A 19,905-nucleotide genomic window follows, 5' to 3' on the forward strand; every position below is an offset into this window, starting at 1 on the left:
TCCACAGGTGTCTCCAAAAACAAAACCGGAACCAGGGTGCATTCATTTCTGCTTTTTCTTTTTTACCAGCTGTGTCTCTTAAACGCCCAATAAATACAGAACCGCTCAGAAGTTACGGGTCGCCTCTCCAGGGGCAGCAGTGAATATCGAGACCAGTCGCCACCTAGTGGTGAAATCGACGCACTGCAGGTACAAATAACACCTTTCGGCTTCATTAAAGGTATGTAAGATTTTCAATATTTTCAAAACAAATTAACTAAAAAAGTAACTACAATCATAATTAGGTTTTTTTTTAAACATGTAGGTTCCAGTCTGTCCATATTTCATGCGTTATTAAATTACAAGTTTAATTAATGACAAAGACCCGTCTTAAATGTTTGCCTACCAGTAAAAAAAAAAAAAAGTGCTTTTCGTCATGTCAATTAAATTTGTAATTTAATAACGCATCAAATATGGACAGACTGGAACCTACATGTTCAAAAAACTTTCTAATTATGTTTGTAGTTATTTTATTAGTTAATTTATTTTGAAAATATTGAAAATCTTACATACTCCACCTTTAAGGCGATGTTGTTCAGGTCAGCATTTTTATGACATTTCCCAAATTTGATAAATATTTTTTTGTGATTTCTTTTTCAGTTTAGCTCAACACAGGAAACAAAGTTGAACAGTTTCAAACTAATTTTATTTTCTCTGTATTTAACATTCCATATGTGAAGAAAAGTTGTCTGCAGTCAACCAGCTGAGGACAGAGTACAAAAAAAGTCATTGTTGTAGTAAATTCATTACCTAAATCGGTGCTCATGAAGTGGTTTCAAATTGATGTGTATAAATATCCTGTACATCAGCTTGTGAGACCTGTTGAACATGTTTCTAAGTCTGAGTGTTTCCTGTTACAGAAATGTGTGTGAGAAGGAACATGACAACAGGATGACAGGGCAAAAAAAAAAAAAAAAAAAAAAAAAAAAAAAGGTATTGCTCAGTATTACATACAAATGTCCCCAAAAGAACTTTTCATGAAGAAAAGGAAGAGCTGGCATGCATAAAGTGAAGACAACATCTCACGACTGATGCAAAATGAAAGAAGGTAAATCAAACCCAGCTTGGCCAACCAAATCATCTGTAATCAGTGAATTTAAGGAATCAGTCAACATGTTATGTTATATATGTGAGTAGTACAAGAGTTTCAGAAGCAGGTGTCTTATGCTGGTTTATTAGCCAATAGCCATTCATTCCATCTCTTCATATTTCCATGTAGGAGTCTTCTGGACAGTGTATCCATAACCAGGCATGGTGCGATGGGTCTGTAAAATGCATCCATTTTCCACCTTCTTGTTCAGTATCTGTAGTATGGACTCCGCGACCGCGACCGCGAATGCGACTGAGACTGAGACCGAGACCGAGACCGCGATCTCCTGAAGAAAGACACGATTAAAAAAAGAACAAACACAGGACATAACTTTGATGTACAATGAAAAGTATGATTATGAAGAGAAACTATAGAAGCTCTACATTTCTAAAACAAAGATCTGACAGCAGGCTTGCCAGAATAGTAGTATTTAGCTTTCAGTTAGATGTAATTCTGTATTAATGAGACTGAGAATGAGTGAATACAACTGTTTAAGACAGCTTTGATCCTGACAGCTAAATCAAACCTTCACTAATATGGGTATATAGCAGTGTTAGCACGCATGTAACTGCAGCTCAGAATATACTAAAGTATGCAAAATTATAATCACTATTATGATTAAAAAAAGATTTTTAAGATCGGTTCTGTATGCACAAATACTAAGCACTTTATCTGGAATGAACACCTGCTCTTTCTTGCAGTCAGCCAACAATGTCTTAGCAGTTTCTGGAGTTGGGGAGTGATATGAAAAGCAAACATGACCTGGCAAGTGGGTGTGTGAGGAAAGGGGGTTTTTAAGATGCATCTTGATGCTTTCATGGACGATTTGGAATCAATGTACAAATGTTTAATAATTATCAACATAATGTTTAGGAAAGCAAAAGGTGCAACTTGAAATAACAGAAGTGCAGCTCCAAGACCACCTGTGGCATGCATGTAACAGACACAATGTCACAGTATGAAAAAGACAGGTCAACCCAGCATTAAAGCAAGTTAGTGGAAGTACGTCAACTTCTAGTTGTTGGCTTTGTTTAAGAAACTCCGGTACGTTTGGGGTGGCGTGAGTGCATATACAACCTGATGCAGATCAAAGAAGCAAACTCTGGTCTACCTACAAACTTTGCTCTCTAAGTTTCAGGTGAATTAAAGCACTAAGGCCAACACAGGGCATTATGGGTAAATGCAAACAAAACATGCATGCATTTAGAATGAAAGGCAGCTCTGGCTGAGAAAAAGGGCTCGTGGTCAGACATGGAAGAACATGTTAAAAGTTCGGATTGAAATATGGTTGACCCATGGCTGCTAGGATTTAATGTGCCGCTGTTTGGTCTGCTTCTAGGGATAGTACGATTCGTTTGGCAAAATACAAACACCAAACACACTGATGCGGACTAAATAAGCAGACTCTGGTCCACTTGAAAGCCAGGGGTCTCAGTTTGCTTGCAAACGGACTATACAGCGACCAAACGGAAAGTGACAAACACAATAAAGCATCTAGAAGAAGGATTATTGTTTATTGGGACCGAACTGAAAAGCCCTGGCAAAGAGGGTCCAGTACACGTTCACTCTAATAGTGGCCCTTATTACAAGACAAACACTGTTTTGTGAGTTTAACATTTAAGTCTGAGAACTTTGACAAATCATCTTATTTGACTACAGTTAAAAACCCTGGGGGTGCGGAAAAGTCAAATCCTGGCCAGCGCAAGTGAGCAGCTGCAGATGTGATGCAGTTATAACCTGTAACTGTATAACTGTAAAGCGCTTTTAGTCGCATATTTTATGTTGGAAAATATTTCATAAATAAATAAATTTCATAAATAAAGTTTGATTGATTGATTATCCCAGCATGGGGCATAATCTTTAAGTAATATTTTCCATCTTTTTTTTTTATCTTCATGCACACATAATTGAGACCGATTTGAGAAATTTGGAAGTTCTACCAAGCAAAGTGAAGTTCACAGGTAAAGAGCTCCATGCAGAGAATGAACAGGTGTCCCAGTACGTATCTTCATTCACACTTTATCTATTACTGGTAATCTATGCCTCAAGAGAAAGCCAAGCAGCTTAAATATTGCATCGGCAGGAACTTAAATGAGTCTTTGAGACACCAGTAGTGAATTAATGTGAAAAGAAAACAAGCATGTTTCATTTTGCTTCCTTGGAGCTGAAGAGATTCTTGTGGCTTCTTACATACCTTCTGTGAGAGTTGTGTTCTCGGCCTGGGGGACAGAGGACAAGGAGCCACAATGAAAACAAGTGCATGCCTGAACATCTTAGAGCCTATAAAACTTTGACAACAGAAATTGATGGCAGCAAATCTGAAAGCTGGTTAAATATTTTGGCTGTGTGGGTATGCAAGACTGAAAACACAATAAGCATCGTATGTTCACCAAACCAAATTCTTTCATGATTGATACAGTTGCGTCTGATTGAAGACATTTACTCTTACCATATTTGGAGGGAGAAGGCGAGTGGCTCTGCCGCCCGTACTGTCTTTCCCATTCGTCCCTCTCTTTCTCACGCCGCTCACGTTCCCTAAACACAGAGCCTCTGGGTCAGACTATTGCAACACACAAATACCATACAGTCCACTTCAACACACACACAGCCTGCCTTACTTCATACGGATCTTGCGTGCCATGGCTCGTAGCTCTCCCTCTCGCTCCTGTAAGATAAACAAAGAGCAGTGAGTGAGAATGAGGGATAAGGGAGCTTCCATTTCTGTATTAATCTAAAATACAAAAAACTAAACACAAACAAAAAATAAACAAACCCACACACACCTGCCGTTTGTGCTCCTGCTGCTGGATCTTCACCTGGGCAGCTTTTTTATCCGCCTTGGCTGCAAGCAGAGAAATAGTTGAATACACTTACATATTAATGTGTAATTTCATAACAGTTTCTTGGCAGTTGCTCTTTAATCCCTGACCCATGAAAAAATGCAAAGGGAGTTTAATTTTTTTTAAGAGGAAGTCTTTACTTGGCCCTTCAATAAAATGTTACAAAAGAATGAAATTTTGGGGGATATTTATTCACATTTATGAATCATGTGATATTTCAAAATTAATCTTCTGCTTCCTGTTATCAATTATGAGGTAGGAATCAAGTATCGCATTGTGTTTAACAGAAGTTAGAGCAAAGTTTTTACCATAAAGTGAGGCAAAATTTGAGAAACTGCTGTTTCAAATGTCACGGTGAGCTCTATGGGGTTCATTTGTTCATGCAAAAGATGTGTGTTTTCTTCGCTTTCATACAAACCAAGCCATAAACACATGTCTGCTCAGTGTCACTCACACTGCTTGTTGAGCGCCTTCTGCATTCGAAGCTTCAGGCGTTCCTGTGGGGTCATCTTGGGCTGCAGATGACACAAATGTGTTAGCACAACATTTCACAGCCCAAAAGAAGTGTTTGAGAGTGCATGTATGCGTGTTTGAGCGGTAACACAAATTTGATACAATCACCTTTATGTATAGTAGCCGCTGGAGACAAAAAAGGCGAGGTATAAATTAATTACAAAAGCTGTTTGCTGAGTCAGTACACACAGACTGTGTGTGTGTGTGTGTGTACAGAGACAAACTGCTGCTGTTGGATCCAGTCACACAAACCTTTACACAATGTATTTATATACACAATACTGTCAGAGATAAAAGGGATGGAAAGGGGTTGAAGGAGAACAGAGGGTCAGAAAGTGAGAAATGAGCAAGTTCAGGTCCAGCAAGTTTAGAAAAGTTCAGGAAGAGCCCATGGCGTTTTGTCACTGACACGCCCATCAGTGGGTTGTTCAGACCTGGCCCGGCAAGAAAAACTGCAGGTCACAACACTGCAGGCACGCTCACCAGAAAGGCACATCAGAACATCTAGTCCTTGTTTGACCACGCTTGTACTCAGTTTCTTCTTTTCCAGGAAGCGGATTGAGAAGTTTGATCAGTAAAAAGAAAAAGTATTTGTGTCTATATAAAAATCTTAACTTGTATAGTGTTGATAATTTCTCACACCTTACTGAAATGAGAATGTTTGCTTTCACTTCATAAACGCTTTCATATGTCTGTGACTTTATCTCTATTCGTGGTTTTTCTGTTTTAAAAAAACAAGCCCAGATGACTCAAAGTTAAAACATCACTATACTGTTGGCTAATACAACTTAGTCTAACACACACATAAAACAACTGGACTAATAAATATATTCATGTTGTGATGTATCAAAAAGCCCTAAACTAAAGTAGTCACCTCGTTCATATTAAGGCCAAAGAAGTGACACCCTGCAGAATATTTCAGACTACAAACAGATGTATCAAAAGACACTACAGACTACCACACATGTTTAAGCAATATACACAGACTCACCACCCATACCAACCAGCTTTACACACAGCCCAAATGTTTGTGTCACACAGAAAAGGCAGCACTATCCCAATATGTTTTCATAGTTAGAAAAAATGCAATAGGACTGTAATTTTACAGCAGAAGTAGGGCTTTCATGGTAGAACATGTCCACTTTTTGGGTGGCGATTTTAAAAACAATCATTTTATTGTCTGTGGAAAACAATGGCTTCTACATCCCAGTTTGATGGACAACCATGTCAGCCTGTCAGGGATGAGGGAGGCGTAGGCTTTAGCAAGAAACCCAGCTAGATCAAATTCTTACTGACTTTGGCAGCTCCCGTCTCTTTACCACCCGCAGTTTCAGACCTGAGGAGAGGATAGGGGACACAAAGAACAAAAAAAGAGATCATGTCATGTTTAAATATTAGCTGTAAACAAAATAAGTGCAGAGTCAAGAAAAATATTGTTATCTAATTATTTTAAATTAAACAAGTGTGAATAAATGTGCTCACAACAAGGAAATCCCCTACAAAATGGCTCTAATGAATACAGGTTAGGAATGGTGGCTCCCAGTTCATTTGGAGCATATTAATATCAAGACTGGGTTAAAGAATAACACACAACCCTTCACTTTGTCGAACCATCTTTGCTATGGATTAAAATGTAGTAGGACAGGGGTGTCCAGCTTTGGTCCTCAAGGGCCACAACAATGCAGGTTTTTCAATGTATCCCTGCTCCAAACACCTGACTCAAATGAACCGGTCATTGTGCAGAACTTTATTAGCTGTTGTATCTATTTATTGAAAAGCAGGTGTGTTGGAACAGGGATACATGGAAAACCTGCATGACAGCAGCACTTGTGGACCAACTTTGGACACCCCTGTAGTAGGATAAATGACTTAAACATAGTTTGAAAGGACATGTGTGGACTCTTTCTTCATCATTTAAAAAAAAAGGTAAAAGTCTGCAAACGCAATGGTAGGTTTTATCGTAGCTTCTACAAAAACATACAGTCCCAATGCAATTACAAGATGCAATTCTTAGATCCTTTAAAAAATTATGTATTAGAGTTACTAAGAATGAAATCTGTCATTTCTACATGTAAAAAAAAACCACATAATTCAACAAATAAATCCATCCATCATAAAACTATATACCACTGCATAAGCTGGCTCGCCAACAAAAAAAGCCTCACTGTGGATCAACACAGGAGACAATATTCAGCCATGCAACGTTCATTCCAGCAAGAGTCAGCATTACTCAAATCAGTCAAAAAAGACTCAGAGGAAATAAAGTGGCTTCACCGTCAAAATAAGCAAAATATGACATTTAAATTCACTTAATCATTTATAGCTGGAAAGCTGATTAAATACTTATGGTGTACTAATACATGTACTTAGCACTGATAGTCAATGTTTATGATACAATAAAGGAAACAATAACAAGTAATGAGTATATTCTCCCTGTGCATGCATGGTTCTTATTCTAGGTTCTTCCCACAGTAAAGACATGCATGTTAGGTTAACTGTTCTCTCCAAATTTTTCCTCGGAGTAAATGGCAGCATCAACAGTTGTTTGTCTCACAGTATTGGCCCGTGATGGATTGGCGGCCTGTCCAGAGTACACCCTGCCTTTTACCTGCTAATATCTGGCAGACTGCAGTTTCCACCCTGAACTGTACTAAGCAATATAGAAAATGGATGGATAGAGACAAACAGTTTAATTAAGCTGAAATGAAAGAAAAAAAATATGTCTAAAAATTCTTAGTGATGCACAATGTGAACATTATTCTGCACCATCTGTACTGGATTCCCACTACAATTAAGTATTAAGTATTTAGCAATGGCTAAACATGATCGCAACCAAACTAAGATGCATTGCATTTGCAGACTACTAAATGCATCAATGCCAGCAATTAAACAAACCTTAAGACACCTGCAGTAAATTCCAGTAAAAACACAAGCGGAAGAAACCTTCCTTTATCGATGTCAATAGTTTTCAGACCTCAAGGATTTTCAACCAAGTGTAAAAAAAGAACATTATTTTACTTTCAAACTTAAGCTGAAACTGTATTTTAAAATCATCCTCACTTAACAACTAACCTTAAGTTTTCATCAATATAACAAAAAAGGCTGGAGTACAAATCTACACATTTATTCTCTGTTGTATTGGAAGTTTTCTTACTTTCTCAGCTTGTCAGAGATGGTGGTGGCAGCAGGCTGGGACCCTTTGTGGGTTGGGGAAGGACTGTGGGGTGTGCGGCTGGGAGACCGATAAGGACTGTGGCTGCTACTGTCTCCCCGACGGTATGCTCCACTGCTCCGACCCCCTCGCCTTGTACTGCTGTCTTGCCGTGAGCTGGAGTGGGACCTAAAGTAGAAGTGAGAGGGTATTAGATTGCCAAAGTATTTGTTATGCTACAGCTGTTGTGCTGTAGGGAGATTAATCTGACCTTGTTCGTCTGCGAGCTGAATGTCGTCTTCTATCCCTGTCTCTATCCCTGTCTCGGCCTCTGGCTCTGTCCCTTTCCCTATCTCTATCTCTATCGTTGGACCGTGATCTTGTTCGGTCACGCCTCCTCCAGGATCCAGCTCCTCCATTTCCTCCTCTACCTCTGGAGTGGGATCTGGAACGCCGCCTCGACCGCGAGTGACTCCGGGAACGCCGCCCATCCCTTCTCCCATGTCCTCGCCGGGATCGACGTGAACGGGAAGATGAGCGAGAGGAGGACGGAGATGAGGAAGGAGAAGACGAGGAAGGGGAGTGACTGGAAGATGATCTTCGTCGCCTGAACAGACAGACACAAAGTTTAAAAAATAATACCAGCCCAGAACCTAGCCTATCTTCACAACACTTCTGCTGCCTCATGTAATAATTGTACAATATTTTATCACTTTGAATCTGATGAACATAGAAGATATCAGCTTTCTGCATTTCTGCCATGCATAAACTTGAACTACACATTTTCTCTATGTACAAGCACATTAACTAACTTTGGTCAGATTTGTTACTCATCAGTAGCCATTACCACTAATATCTGAAAACTGATTCACCTCACCAACCATAAAAATCCATCAGAATTCTCTGCACCAACAGCTGTGGTCATGTCAATGAACAGAACTACTGCAAGAGGGTAAAATAACCAAAGAAAAGCCAATAAGGTGGAAAGTTACCGACCGGGAGCCCCTGCTATGACCTGCAGAGTGCTGCAAGCTGGAGGGGGCATGGCCAGAGTGAGGAGTGGCAGTTTGTGTTGCTGCTCCAGCTTCATCGTCACTGCCCCCAAAGCTTGTGATGAAGGTGATCTTTTCTGGACCAGGGGTACGAGATCGTGACCGTGACTCTGAGCTGGATTCCGACTCCGGCCTGACAAAGAATGAGATCAGAAATTTCATGATTATTTATTTTCTTTAGAAATTTGTGTTCAAATATTCATTTTGACCAAATCAAGACACCCAGGATTAATTAGGCAAAGTTTAACGTTATCGTACCGTTTGTAAGGGTCATACGTTGGACTGTCTCTTCTGGCATAACTGAAATACAGCAGGACAAGTATGTAAAATGAAATGCATATTTTAAGCTGACGGTAATGTTAAGTTAAAATTCAGTTATTTTACCTTGGTGGGCTAATTTGTCTACCTTTTAGCCTCTTCTCTCTGAACTCTCTCCTCTGTCTGCGGGACCGGCGGCCCTGGAAGAAAAAACAAAACAAAACAAGCACATGCAGATAAGAAAGTTGTAAACAATAGAACACAGAAGCAATTTCTTCAATGGACCCATCTTACAGAGTACATGGCCTTCTCTGCCTCCAGGGCTTTGGCATGTTTAATGGCCTCCACTTCTTCTTTGTCTTTCTTCAACATCCTGACAGAAAGGTGAAGTAATCAACATTAAATACAGAAAATACAACCACATGTTCATTAAAAATATCCAGTTCCCCTGATCATTTGGGGTGTTTTTGGGAACTACATAAAAACATAAAAGCAAATAAAAAAAACCAAGCATCTAGTCATTTCCATTGTAATTTGTTTTCTTCAGTGAAGATGTGTAGAAATTTACAAACATACTTAAAGGGGTGCTATTATGGTATTTCAAGTTTTCTGAGCTTTCCACAGTGTTACAGTGTTGAATCCTCATTAGAACTGTGAACGGCACTGTTTTTTATCACCTAAACGCATGTTTGAGTTTGAGTTCCAGCACTTTCTCCGTTCGGTTTCCATGGCAACGAAAAACGCGTTGTTTTAGAGAGTTTTTTGTTCTTCGAAATCCTTGTGACGTCCCGGGGGATAAGGTTCTGTGATTGGTTACCTTCTACTGGTTAACAAATGCATGTACAAATACATCAGACGGGTGGAAAACGTGGGATAAAGTTATTTCCAACGATGGCTGGTGAGTTTACCAAAGAGAGACATCCTGCTGCATTCGTTGCTGTGGGTTGCTGGTTTCCACTTCGTTTTCAGGGTCTGATTCAGGTTCCAACATGTAGGGCTGTATGCTGTGTGTTGACATTGTATTTTGGTTTTTTTATTGAGTTTATATTCGCCTAATCCTTCTGTTTATGAGATGTTACAATAACGGCGAAAGCAGGTGCGGTGCGCGCTCCCGATGTAGTGCAGTGGTGGGAGGCGGGGCTTAATGCGGAAGAGTCTCAATCCACTCGTTTTGCCCACAGGCTGATCTGACAGCCTACGGAGAGGGTCGGTCTGAAGTAAATAAAGCGATTTGTGACAATAACTCGATCAATCCCAGCCCTTCTGGTCTCAGAAATAAAAATAAATAAGCCTGAAATGCACATAATAGTTCCACTTTAAATCAAGTCACTTCCAGAAATCCTTTATCACAACAAATGAAAGCAGCAGTATGCTGGACATTGCTCCAATATTCTATTTGTTTGACCCTTAAAATGTCTAATGTATACTTGATGTAGTTTTTGTGATGGTTGTATTGCTTGCATTATTGTAACAGTTGTTTTTGTCCTATTTCATACAATACATTTCAAAAACTAATTATGTTCTTCTGTGAAGTTTTACAATGGTTTCCCCAATGACTCTTTAGTGTTCTTAATTAAAACACTACAGAGGAATTTGTCCAATTTAAAAAATACATGGACTTTTTCAATACTTTTACAATTGCAGGTTTTAAGAAGTGAATATATTACCTGACAAAGTCACCTTCAGCCATTCCATATGGAGTTGCCATCTTGTTTAGGTCCAGCAGCTGTTCTGGGTTTAACTCATCAACGTCAACCTCCACATCTGTACATACAAAAAGGTAAATCACAACCTTACAATTATCTGCCGGGTAGGGCAGGGCAGACAGGTTCATTTACAAATGATCCCTCCTGCTCAAATAATTTATATAGAAAAGATCCAAAAAGGATCCAAAATCCAGAACTGCCTTACATAGTTTGTATGGGATATATTTTCCATCAAAAAGTGTTGATTCGAAATATGAAATAAATACTTTCATTGCAATTCATTTTGAATGTTGATTCAAAACAAGCTTTTAGTTTTCACATAGCATTTGTGTAACAATACCAAAACTGACCTCAAAACTGTTGATTGTATCCATTTTGGTCAGAGGTGCATGTCTATGTAAGATTTTGAATGTGGACAGAAGAACTTTCCATTTTTAGCTGAAAAATCTGAAAAATTTCCTCCTGCATGAATTACCTATAAAACATTCTGCATAGAAACAATGGAGTGTTTATAAGCAGTTAGGTAGATTCTATTAAAATAAATAATTCATCTTACCAACTGTTTTTATACACTGATGCCCATTTATGAAGGACCCATTTTTTATTAAATATTGAACCTTTTTTTGTTTATTCTCTGAAGCTTTACTTTCCCAGATGTGAATTTCATTGACAGTCACATTTCCTCACCAATGTCAGGGATGCCCTCATCCTCTTCAGATTCACTGTTCTCTGAATTTTCTTCATCTTTGTCAGATTGGGGATCAGGCTCTGGCACAGTGCTGTCTTCATACGTGTAGCCAATCGTGGCTCTTTTCTCTGCCAGCCTGCTCAATGTGAGGACAGATTTATTAATACAAGGCCAACATAAATCCTACAGCAGGAAAACAACAGGTAATAAAAAAAATTTTTAAAAAGTAAACCGTTTTAACATTCACATACTTTTTCTTCTCATCCTCATTTGGTTTTGATAGGCCACCATAGAGCTCATCCAGGTAGATCTGGTATAAACACTGCTCTTCAGAGACTGTAGGAGGACAGCAGGGACTTTAAAGAGTGAAACCACTGAAAAATGTACCACTGAGAAAAGGTTAACAGATGTCTGTTGCCATAGTGTAGAGCTGTGCAAATACTACAAATTAGTTAGTTAGTTAGTCTTGGTTTAATTTCTGTGAAAATATAGACTTACTGTTGGCAAAGTCATTCTGAACCAGACCTCTGTAACGCTCATAGTTACATTTCCTCTCCTCCATCTCTTGCTCTGGGGTGCTGTATGAGACATGGAGCAAGAAAACTGTCACATTTACACCTTCAGTTTATGCTCAACATACAGAGCACTTCACTTCTGACTAAATCCAGATTTATGTCAGTTTAAGGTCTTACAGCATCACCACCGTAGGCTCCACAGATGCCTGAAGCACACCTCTCCCACACATGGTGGTGCATCCCCTACTAAGCAGCACGGCTGGAAGAATTCTTTAATTGTTTGCTTCTACGAGTTCTTGAAGACACCGCACCACATTGGCTGCCATTATTATTCTAAAACAGGAAATGTCTGCCAGAACTGAAGTAAATCATCAACAAGGCTCCGCCACCTGATAACAGTTCCACTGCCACCTTCACACTCTGAAAAGAACCGCAACACAACACACAACCCTACATTCCAATGAGACCATATTTCACCAGCATCGGCCACAACTGCCCAACGATATGCAGGAACCACTCAGTCTAAATCCAACCTGAAGATCGAAAACCTGACCAGTGGAAAATGACAAATAAAACTAAACACAAATTTTCCAATTTTTAAAAGGAGAAGATAAAAAATCACAAATACATCCCAAACAAACCACAGCAGATAAGACAGAAGACACTACAGAATATATCTATAGTACTAAGTACAATCTAAATTTTCAGTATTTAGAGCAGAATTTTTTTTAATTTTAGCAATCATTAGAAAACTGATTTTTAAATCAATGCAAAAAATAAGCACTTATGTGCATACTGCTCACCACTAGTAAGCTGAACCAATTCAATTGACAACACTGATTCTTTTCAGAAAAAAGCTGCTTTGATATCCATTCACTTATAAATATTTGTGCAAAAACAGTAGCTCTTCCTTCATATTTAAAGACACTTTCAGATAACCATCTTTATAAAACACTGCACCATTTACATGACCATCAAAATCAGATATCTGGAATCTGATATTTAAAAAGTTGTCTACATCTACCGGCCATAGTTTAATTTATTTTGGAGAGAGTATGTGTGCAATGAAGTCATTTCCTGATAATCTGAACACAGCGTTGTTCAGTCTTCTGTAATAAGTATTTAGATGCTCAGCCGTTTACAGGTGAATGTAATGGTGAATGAAAAAATACAAATACAAATGTTGCATTTTCTCGGCAAAGGAAGATGATTATGAGCAGAAGCAACACAGTTAAACCGATTATTGTATCTTAAGATTTTATTGAGTGTTGTGTGAGAAGAGCCTCACTGTTGTCACCAAAAGAAAGGAAATGTATAAAAAAAACATCACAATCAATCCCTTAACTTTTAAGAAATGATATTGGGTTCATTTAATTTTAATCCGTTTAAACTGATTAAAATGATTTTTTTAATCCTGTCTACAAGGAATGCTCAATACAAAACATTTATTTAAAAAAAAATTCATATTTAAACTTGTCTTTTTTCCCTTGTAGAAAACATATTTGGTGTATTTCAATTTAATACTTCAATCTCTCCTCAAACATATAATGAAAATCTCTCACATCATATGCCATAACAGTGGCATTAGCTCCACATTGTGATTAAAAAACAAGGGATTAAAAGCTATTTCTAGACTTACGATGTGCTGAGGAGAGGGGGGGTATAGGTGGGGATATAGTCCAGGTGAGCCCTGACATCAAATCTGTCAATCATGTTGTTGGCATCACCCTGCCATGGCATCCTTTATATAAAAAGTAAAAAGAGGTATAAACATGAAGATCAAAATCAAATCATCTCTTAATATCTCTGGTGTGTGATGGTAAGCACACAGTTTTTGTGTGTTTGTGCTTTTGTTTGTGTGTTTCCTCACATGTTTGCAGGGCTTTCTGCTGCTAGTGCCACAGCAGGATCCAGGTGGATCTTATAGGATCGGCCATGGACCTGGAGAAACTGGGCTGGATCTTTTTTCTGTCAAAATAAAATCAGAGACAGTCTAAAACAACAAACTAGTGTAAGAAAAGTAAAAACACAGAGTGCTTACATAAATTTTAACTCAGAGAATCAAAACTCCTCAGCTATCCTGTTCAAGAGCTACACTGATGCTTCAATAAAATATTTCTGTGTAAGTTGCAGATCAAGGTAAACAAAAATATATCTCACTATCTTTTCATAGTACTCTCGACGACGTTCACCACGGCGCTTGTAGTCAACCATCATGCCACGGAGCTTGCGCTCGTGTTTGCGGGCCTCCTGCCACATGACGGCGCCGCTGGGTGTGGGGGCGCGGCGGGGCACGGCTGCTGTACAGAGAGAAACGCAAAACAAACAACACAAAAGAAAGAGAAAGCAAGTGGAGTTAAGTGTAAGAGTACATTCACCATGTTTTTCCCTAAATTTGTCTCATGTCATAAATCCAGCACAACCCATTTCGTCACAGTATCACCCATTCATAATTCTTTAAAAGTTAAATCCTTTCCTTTCGAGGCCATAACACGGTTACTCCAGTTAGAATCAAATAAGAGAGAGAAATAAAGGTTACTTTTTAAGGAAAGTAACTGTGAATACAACTCAGACCAAAATATTTACAATCAGTATTTTTGCCACCATCATACACAGCCTGATGTCTGATCCAGAATGGGGCAGACCACCTAAAGGTCCAGTCAGCACTTTTAATAATAAAAAATTTTCTAGTTTTATTTTAAAAAACTTTAAAATGGTGGGAAACTCAAGACTTTTAGGAGTAACAGCACAAAAGTTTACAAAAAATGCCCTGCCATTACATTGCCCTGATTTTAGCATTAAATGTGTATTTAAGAAAGATGAGAACTTCCTCTGAACAAACAACCCTAAAGAAAGCCAAACGAAATGGTTCAACAACTTGTTTTCAACTTCTGCATCAGCCTGTTAATGAGTCATTGACTTCAGTCAGGTGTGTTGCAGCAGGAAACATGTAAAACCTGCAGGATGAAAGATCTTGAGGACCAGAGTTGATGTCTACTGCTTTGAAGTAACAAAATTACACTGCGCCACCATCTGTAGTTGGAAGCAGTTCTGTTTTTTCAGGGATTTCTTCATAAATGTGTGTGTAGACAACAACTCATATTTCCATTTGCTCACAGATTCTCACACAACCTTGTTTTCTATTTAAATAAGACATTTTATTGGAGCTACTCAATTCAGTCTAATGAGGGCCTCAATCTAGCAGGTTTTTTCATGTACTCCTGCTTCAACACACCTGAATCCATCAGCCTAAAAAAAAAAAAAAAACTTTGACACAGACTCATATTTTTTAGTCAAGTGTGTTGGAGCAGGGACACATAGTAAACCTGCTGGACTGCAGCCTCCTGGCTTAAACTGAGTAGCCCTGGAGTAGGCACTAAAAAGGGTTTCCACACATAAACACGTGGCTTCTTTTAGACACGTATGATTGTGGAATTACATGTCTGATGCAAACAGTTGCTCATCAACAAAATTAACAACAATCAGAGGAATATAAACTAAAATAAAATTACTGATACACTGCCATGCAAGAACTTCAGGATTTGTTTAGTACTCTCACTCAATTTCTCTGAAGGTTAAACATTAAATGTACCAGTCATGAGTACAATGTTCGAGTTTCAATTTTAGGACATCTTTAGATATAATGTTTGAGGGAAATAGTGACGGCAGTCGTGGTCAAATAAAAATATCACATTAATGAATACAGCGTGTATTTTATTTGTGTCCCTATTACAACTTACATTATGGAAATTATGGCGTACAAGACAGAAAAAGTAGTTCAAATAAAATACATTATTCTGTGAAGCAATAAAATTAGTTTTGATTACAATGCATAGGCAAAAGGCATTACTGTATTGTTGCTAAATTAAGTGACGCGTGTTTTTCTTATGCAAGATATTGATCATGTTTTCGTTTACAATGATTTCAACACCTGGAAGTCGGCTGCTAACCTGGCTAACTGTCCGACATCAACGTTGTTAAGCTAAATCAATAACTATTTATTCAATTTCGTAGCCTGCATCCCATGGGTGTATCTTTATAAACCACCACGATGTTGAACACTGACATTTTCATACTTAAGTGGACTATCTCCATGCACACATGGGACTTGATTACGCATGTTGCCCGGGCCTTCTGAACGTTGTGTTGCTTTAGCATCGCAGCTAATTCTGCTAAGCTAATAAGCAAAGCTATTGCCAGTTTATAAATTAAACTTATAAACAAAAACACCTTCTATAACTAATAACGTACAGTATATCCAGCTGCTTCTGTATTTTAAGCCGTACCTGTTTTTACTGTCCACCGAACAAAACTGAGGTTTATCTCGTTTAGCTGACAGCTATTGCAGCGAAGTACCCGCCGCACACACCTTCTTTGAACGCAGGGCTGCCCTGCACTACCGAGCTTGGCCTGTGGGGGCGCTGCATTACCAACTACTAAGCACACCACGATCTGAGGGTTAAAACACCTGATTTGATGCTTTTATCACCTGTGATTTCAAGTTTTAATATTATATATATAAGTATTTAATTTATTTTATTTATATTTGCAACTGGTCTTTGGACTAATTAAGGTATGAGATCAAGAAGAGATTTGGGGGGGGGGTTTTTATATTAAATATGCATATTTTAAATATTCCATTAACTGAAATGGATCAGCATGTCATATTGATAACGGCGATGTCGAGTTCTCTATATTTTATCTTTGGCTGTGTTGTTACGGTTCAGTCACAAATGTATTGTTTCGCAAGATTTAGGCATTAGAAAATGAAAAATGACAGTTAATATCATCACAATATCATTCATTTTCAACTACAATTACCGATAGCACTGCTTATTCACTTTTAGTGTGTTTTCTTGTTGTGGCCACAAGATGTCTCTGTAAGACAGCAAGACATGTAAGACAGGTGATCAAACTGCACTGATATTTGTTCCAAAATATTTCAAGAAAATCTTTGAGTAAAGGCTGATGAAGCTGATGATCAACATTCATGCTTTCATGTTAGCATCACTATTTCACACACATTACACTTAGATATTAACTCATTCATTTTCTAAACCACTTAGTCCAGTTAAGTGCCATGGGTGACTGAAATCTATTCTAGCAATTAACAGGTGAGAGGCTGGTTACACCCTGGACAGGTTTCCAGCCCATCACAGTTTAATTATATAATAAAAAAAAAAAAGAAAAGAAAAGAAAAAAAAACTCTTGTCAGGATAATGTAGAAGCTGAGACCCCATGTGTGCCAGTGCACCTTTAGAGGCAAAGAAAGGTTAGGTATTACAGGAATGTGGTTGATTCCTGTGGTGTGCTTTCCGATACAATCAGTGGCTGGGGTTAGCCCATCAAGGACCGGATGATCTGCATGTCTGGACTTATTGGCCATTTGCTGTCACACCATGGTTCTGTTGTTTGCTTAAGCTTAGGTTCTTGGTTGTGTCAGTATGTTAGAATTCTTTTCTTTTTATCTTTAGTTTTTCAGATTGGTCTTTTAGTGCAGGGCTGCTATTTTGTTTTTCTTGGGGTAATTTTCTCCTGTTTATTTTGAAGTAGTTTTTTTTATTTTTTTGTTTTTGGTGGTTAGGTAAGCAGTCTTTTTATTTTTAGTCAAGTGTTCTGTTTGTTATGTTGGCCTTGGCTCTCTGTTACACCACCAGCCCTTCTATCTTTTTAACTGGTATACAGACTATAAATGAAATCGAAAAGTATGGACCGTCTCCTCAATGACATCTTCTGGAGTTGTGTTACTCATTTCCTCTACTGGACCTGCTTGAGGGATGTAACATTAAAGGTGGAGTATGTAAGATTTTCAATATTTTCAAAATAAATTGACTAATAAAATAACTACAAACATAATTAGAAAGTTTTTTGAACATGTAGGTTCCAATCTGTCCTTATTTGATGCATTATTAAATTACAAGTTTAATTAATGACAAATGGCAAAAAGCCCTTTTTTTTACTGGTAGGCAAACATTTAAGAAGGGTCTTTGTCATTAATTAAACTTGTAATTTAAAAACACATCAAATATGGACGGACTGGAACCTACATGTTTAGAAAAAACTATCTAATTATGATTGTAGTTATTTTTTTAGTTAATTTGTTTTGAAAATATTGAAAATCTTACATACTCCACCTTTAAGTCAGACTTTAATAAGATGTTTAACACTTTGAGACACAAACACATATGTTTTATTTGTACCTGTTTTAACAAGCTGTCAAAAAGCCTGAAATCCTTTCTTGTCTTGGAGGTTTTTATCAGGTACTTGTGTATTTCAAATCAGAACTCACTCAAATATACAAACCAGCCTATTTAAACTGGACTTTGACACCAACACAAAGCATAGAAGCTGATGAGAACAAGCTGAAATGGGAGTATAAGCAATATCCCTGTCATCACCTGAGATGAATGAGATATTAAAGATATCTTTAGAACTGGGAATGTGATGTCTGTATGTGAATATTATAATCTAAAACTGGAATTTAACATCCTGTGGTGCACAGCAGGTGTAAAGAAAGTTTACAAATCACATGTGTGCGTATGTGTGTACAAACTCTATTTCCTACATTTCCTCCGCGTCTGACATGGTGACAGGATGCCTGTGTTCATTTCCAGTTTGCCGCTGTTTGCACAGGACAAAGGTCACATTTGTCATATCCATTTGTCCATTAACTGTCGCCACTTTGACCCTGCAGTTGCATTATCCAGCCCAAAAACACAACAATTTTCCCTTCACACACTATCATTTTGGCCATGGCAATGAATCATCTTGAGGTACAATGTAGACATTAACTGTGTTCTCAATATGTTTCAGTAAAAACTATTTTACATAACTGTCATTGTCATTGTAAACGTATTAAACTGATCAACTAACTGGTTTTTACAGCCCCTGGAAGTAATTTCTGCACAAGAAATCTTGTCCTTTTATGATTAGAGTACACAAATAATTGCACCTGAAGGAGCTGCTGTTATTTTATTTAAAATATCAAGCTAAAAAATTTTTTCTTACCTTTTAACCTCAAATGCTTTGTAGGTTGTTTTGTAAAATTACAATGCAGTGTTTGTAAATAATTCATACTTAATATTCAACTGATATCAACAACACATTGAAAGAAAAATAATGTTTAGCAATTTATGCATATTCCAGCTTTCTTCCAGGGTTAAAAGATATGTATGTAGGGTTAATTAGTAACTCTAAACTGTGTCTGGGAGTGAGTGTGAATGGTAAGTTGCCTCTTTGTGATAGACAACCTGTCGAGGGTGTACCCTGCCTCTTGTCTGATAATTGCTGGGGTAGGTCCCAGCCATATCATGACCTTACTTTACAATAAGCAGGAATGAAAAATGAGTGGATGGGTGGTTGCATGTTTATACTCTGGTTATCCAAACTGTCATAACTTTTTTCGAGATCACGAATGTTTACATTTATTTTAAAATACATGTATTTTATTTTAAAGAGAACTCTTGACGCTCTGAGATGAAAATAAAGTTTCACCCATGTGTAGACTGGACTGCGAGACGCAAATGCAGAGTGTGCACATAAACGTACCTGAATTCTGATTTAACACATAGCAGTCAAAAATTTAGACATATTTTCCCATTTGACTTTATGAGACAGTGTGTCCAAACTTTAGACTTTTGAAACTAAGAGAACTCCCTGTGACTGAACTGACATAATATATTCTTTCTTGGAGCCGTGACAACAATAAGAGCTCTTTACTCTCTCTTGCAAAGACCATTCTTATCCAATTTTTAGCACTGCCTACAAAGACCTCTGGCCCTAATGCAGGGAATCAATAATCATAGGCAGGAAGAAGCAAGGGAAAGTTGTTAAATGCACTTTTATTACAATCCACATGTGCTGGTTGCTCAAAATGGGACAGATAAAAAGCAACGTTATACAGCGGTACTTCCAGAATGAACCACACACAGTACAAAATCATCATCATTATGTACAATATATTTATGTACAAAAAAAGCTATTTTACAGACAGGTATGAAAAAAAATCATACATATTTGACAAACTGCAGTATTACATAGACAATACAGGCAA

At 37.9% G+C, this 19,905-nt stretch overlaps 1 protein-coding gene across 3 annotated transcripts; it reads right to left on the reverse strand.

Annotated features, from left to right (window-relative positions):
* Positions 1-759: 759 nt before the first annotated feature.
* Positions 760-16,238, reverse strand: clasrp (CLK4-associating serine/arginine rich protein). Of its 3 annotated transcripts, none has more exons than XM_079246752.1 (21): positions 16,139-16,226; positions 14,013-14,149; positions 13,723-13,820; positions 13,492-13,593; positions 11,836-11,915; positions 11,589-11,673; positions 11,337-11,473; positions 10,611-10,707; positions 9,238-9,316; positions 9,070-9,143; positions 8,944-8,985; positions 8,630-8,818; positions 7,905-8,240; positions 7,637-7,822; positions 5,779-5,818; positions 4,424-4,484; positions 3,913-3,971; positions 3,748-3,794; positions 3,579-3,664; positions 3,324-3,348; positions 760-1,415 (listed from the first exon to the last, which is right to left on the reverse strand). In XM_079246752.1, exons 2-21 carry the CDS (start codon positions 14,109-14,111, stop codon positions 1,337-1,339), a joined length of 2,001 nt encoding a protein of 666 aa, XP_079102878.1. In that variant the 5' UTR covers positions 14,112-14,149; positions 16,139-16,226; the 3' UTR covers positions 760-1,336. The 3 variants fall into 3 exon arrangements, 2 of the variants coding, with proteins under 2 accessions (XP_079102878.1, XP_079102877.1); XM_079246751.1 differs by having other exon boundaries at positions 761-1,415; positions 14,013-14,152; positions 16,139-16,238; XR_013771455.1 differs by lacking the exons at positions 760-1,415; positions 3,324-3,348 and having other exon boundaries at positions 3,585-3,664; positions 5,775-5,818; positions 14,013-14,152; positions 16,139-16,238.
* Between the last annotated feature and the right edge of the window lie 3,667 nt (positions 16,239-19,905).

This window comes from Telmatherina bonti, assembly GCF_933228915.1.
Source record: "Telmatherina bonti genome assembly, chromosome: 9".
Lineage (NCBI taxonomy): Eukaryota > Metazoa > Chordata > Actinopteri > Atheriniformes > Telmatherinidae > Telmatherina > Telmatherina bonti.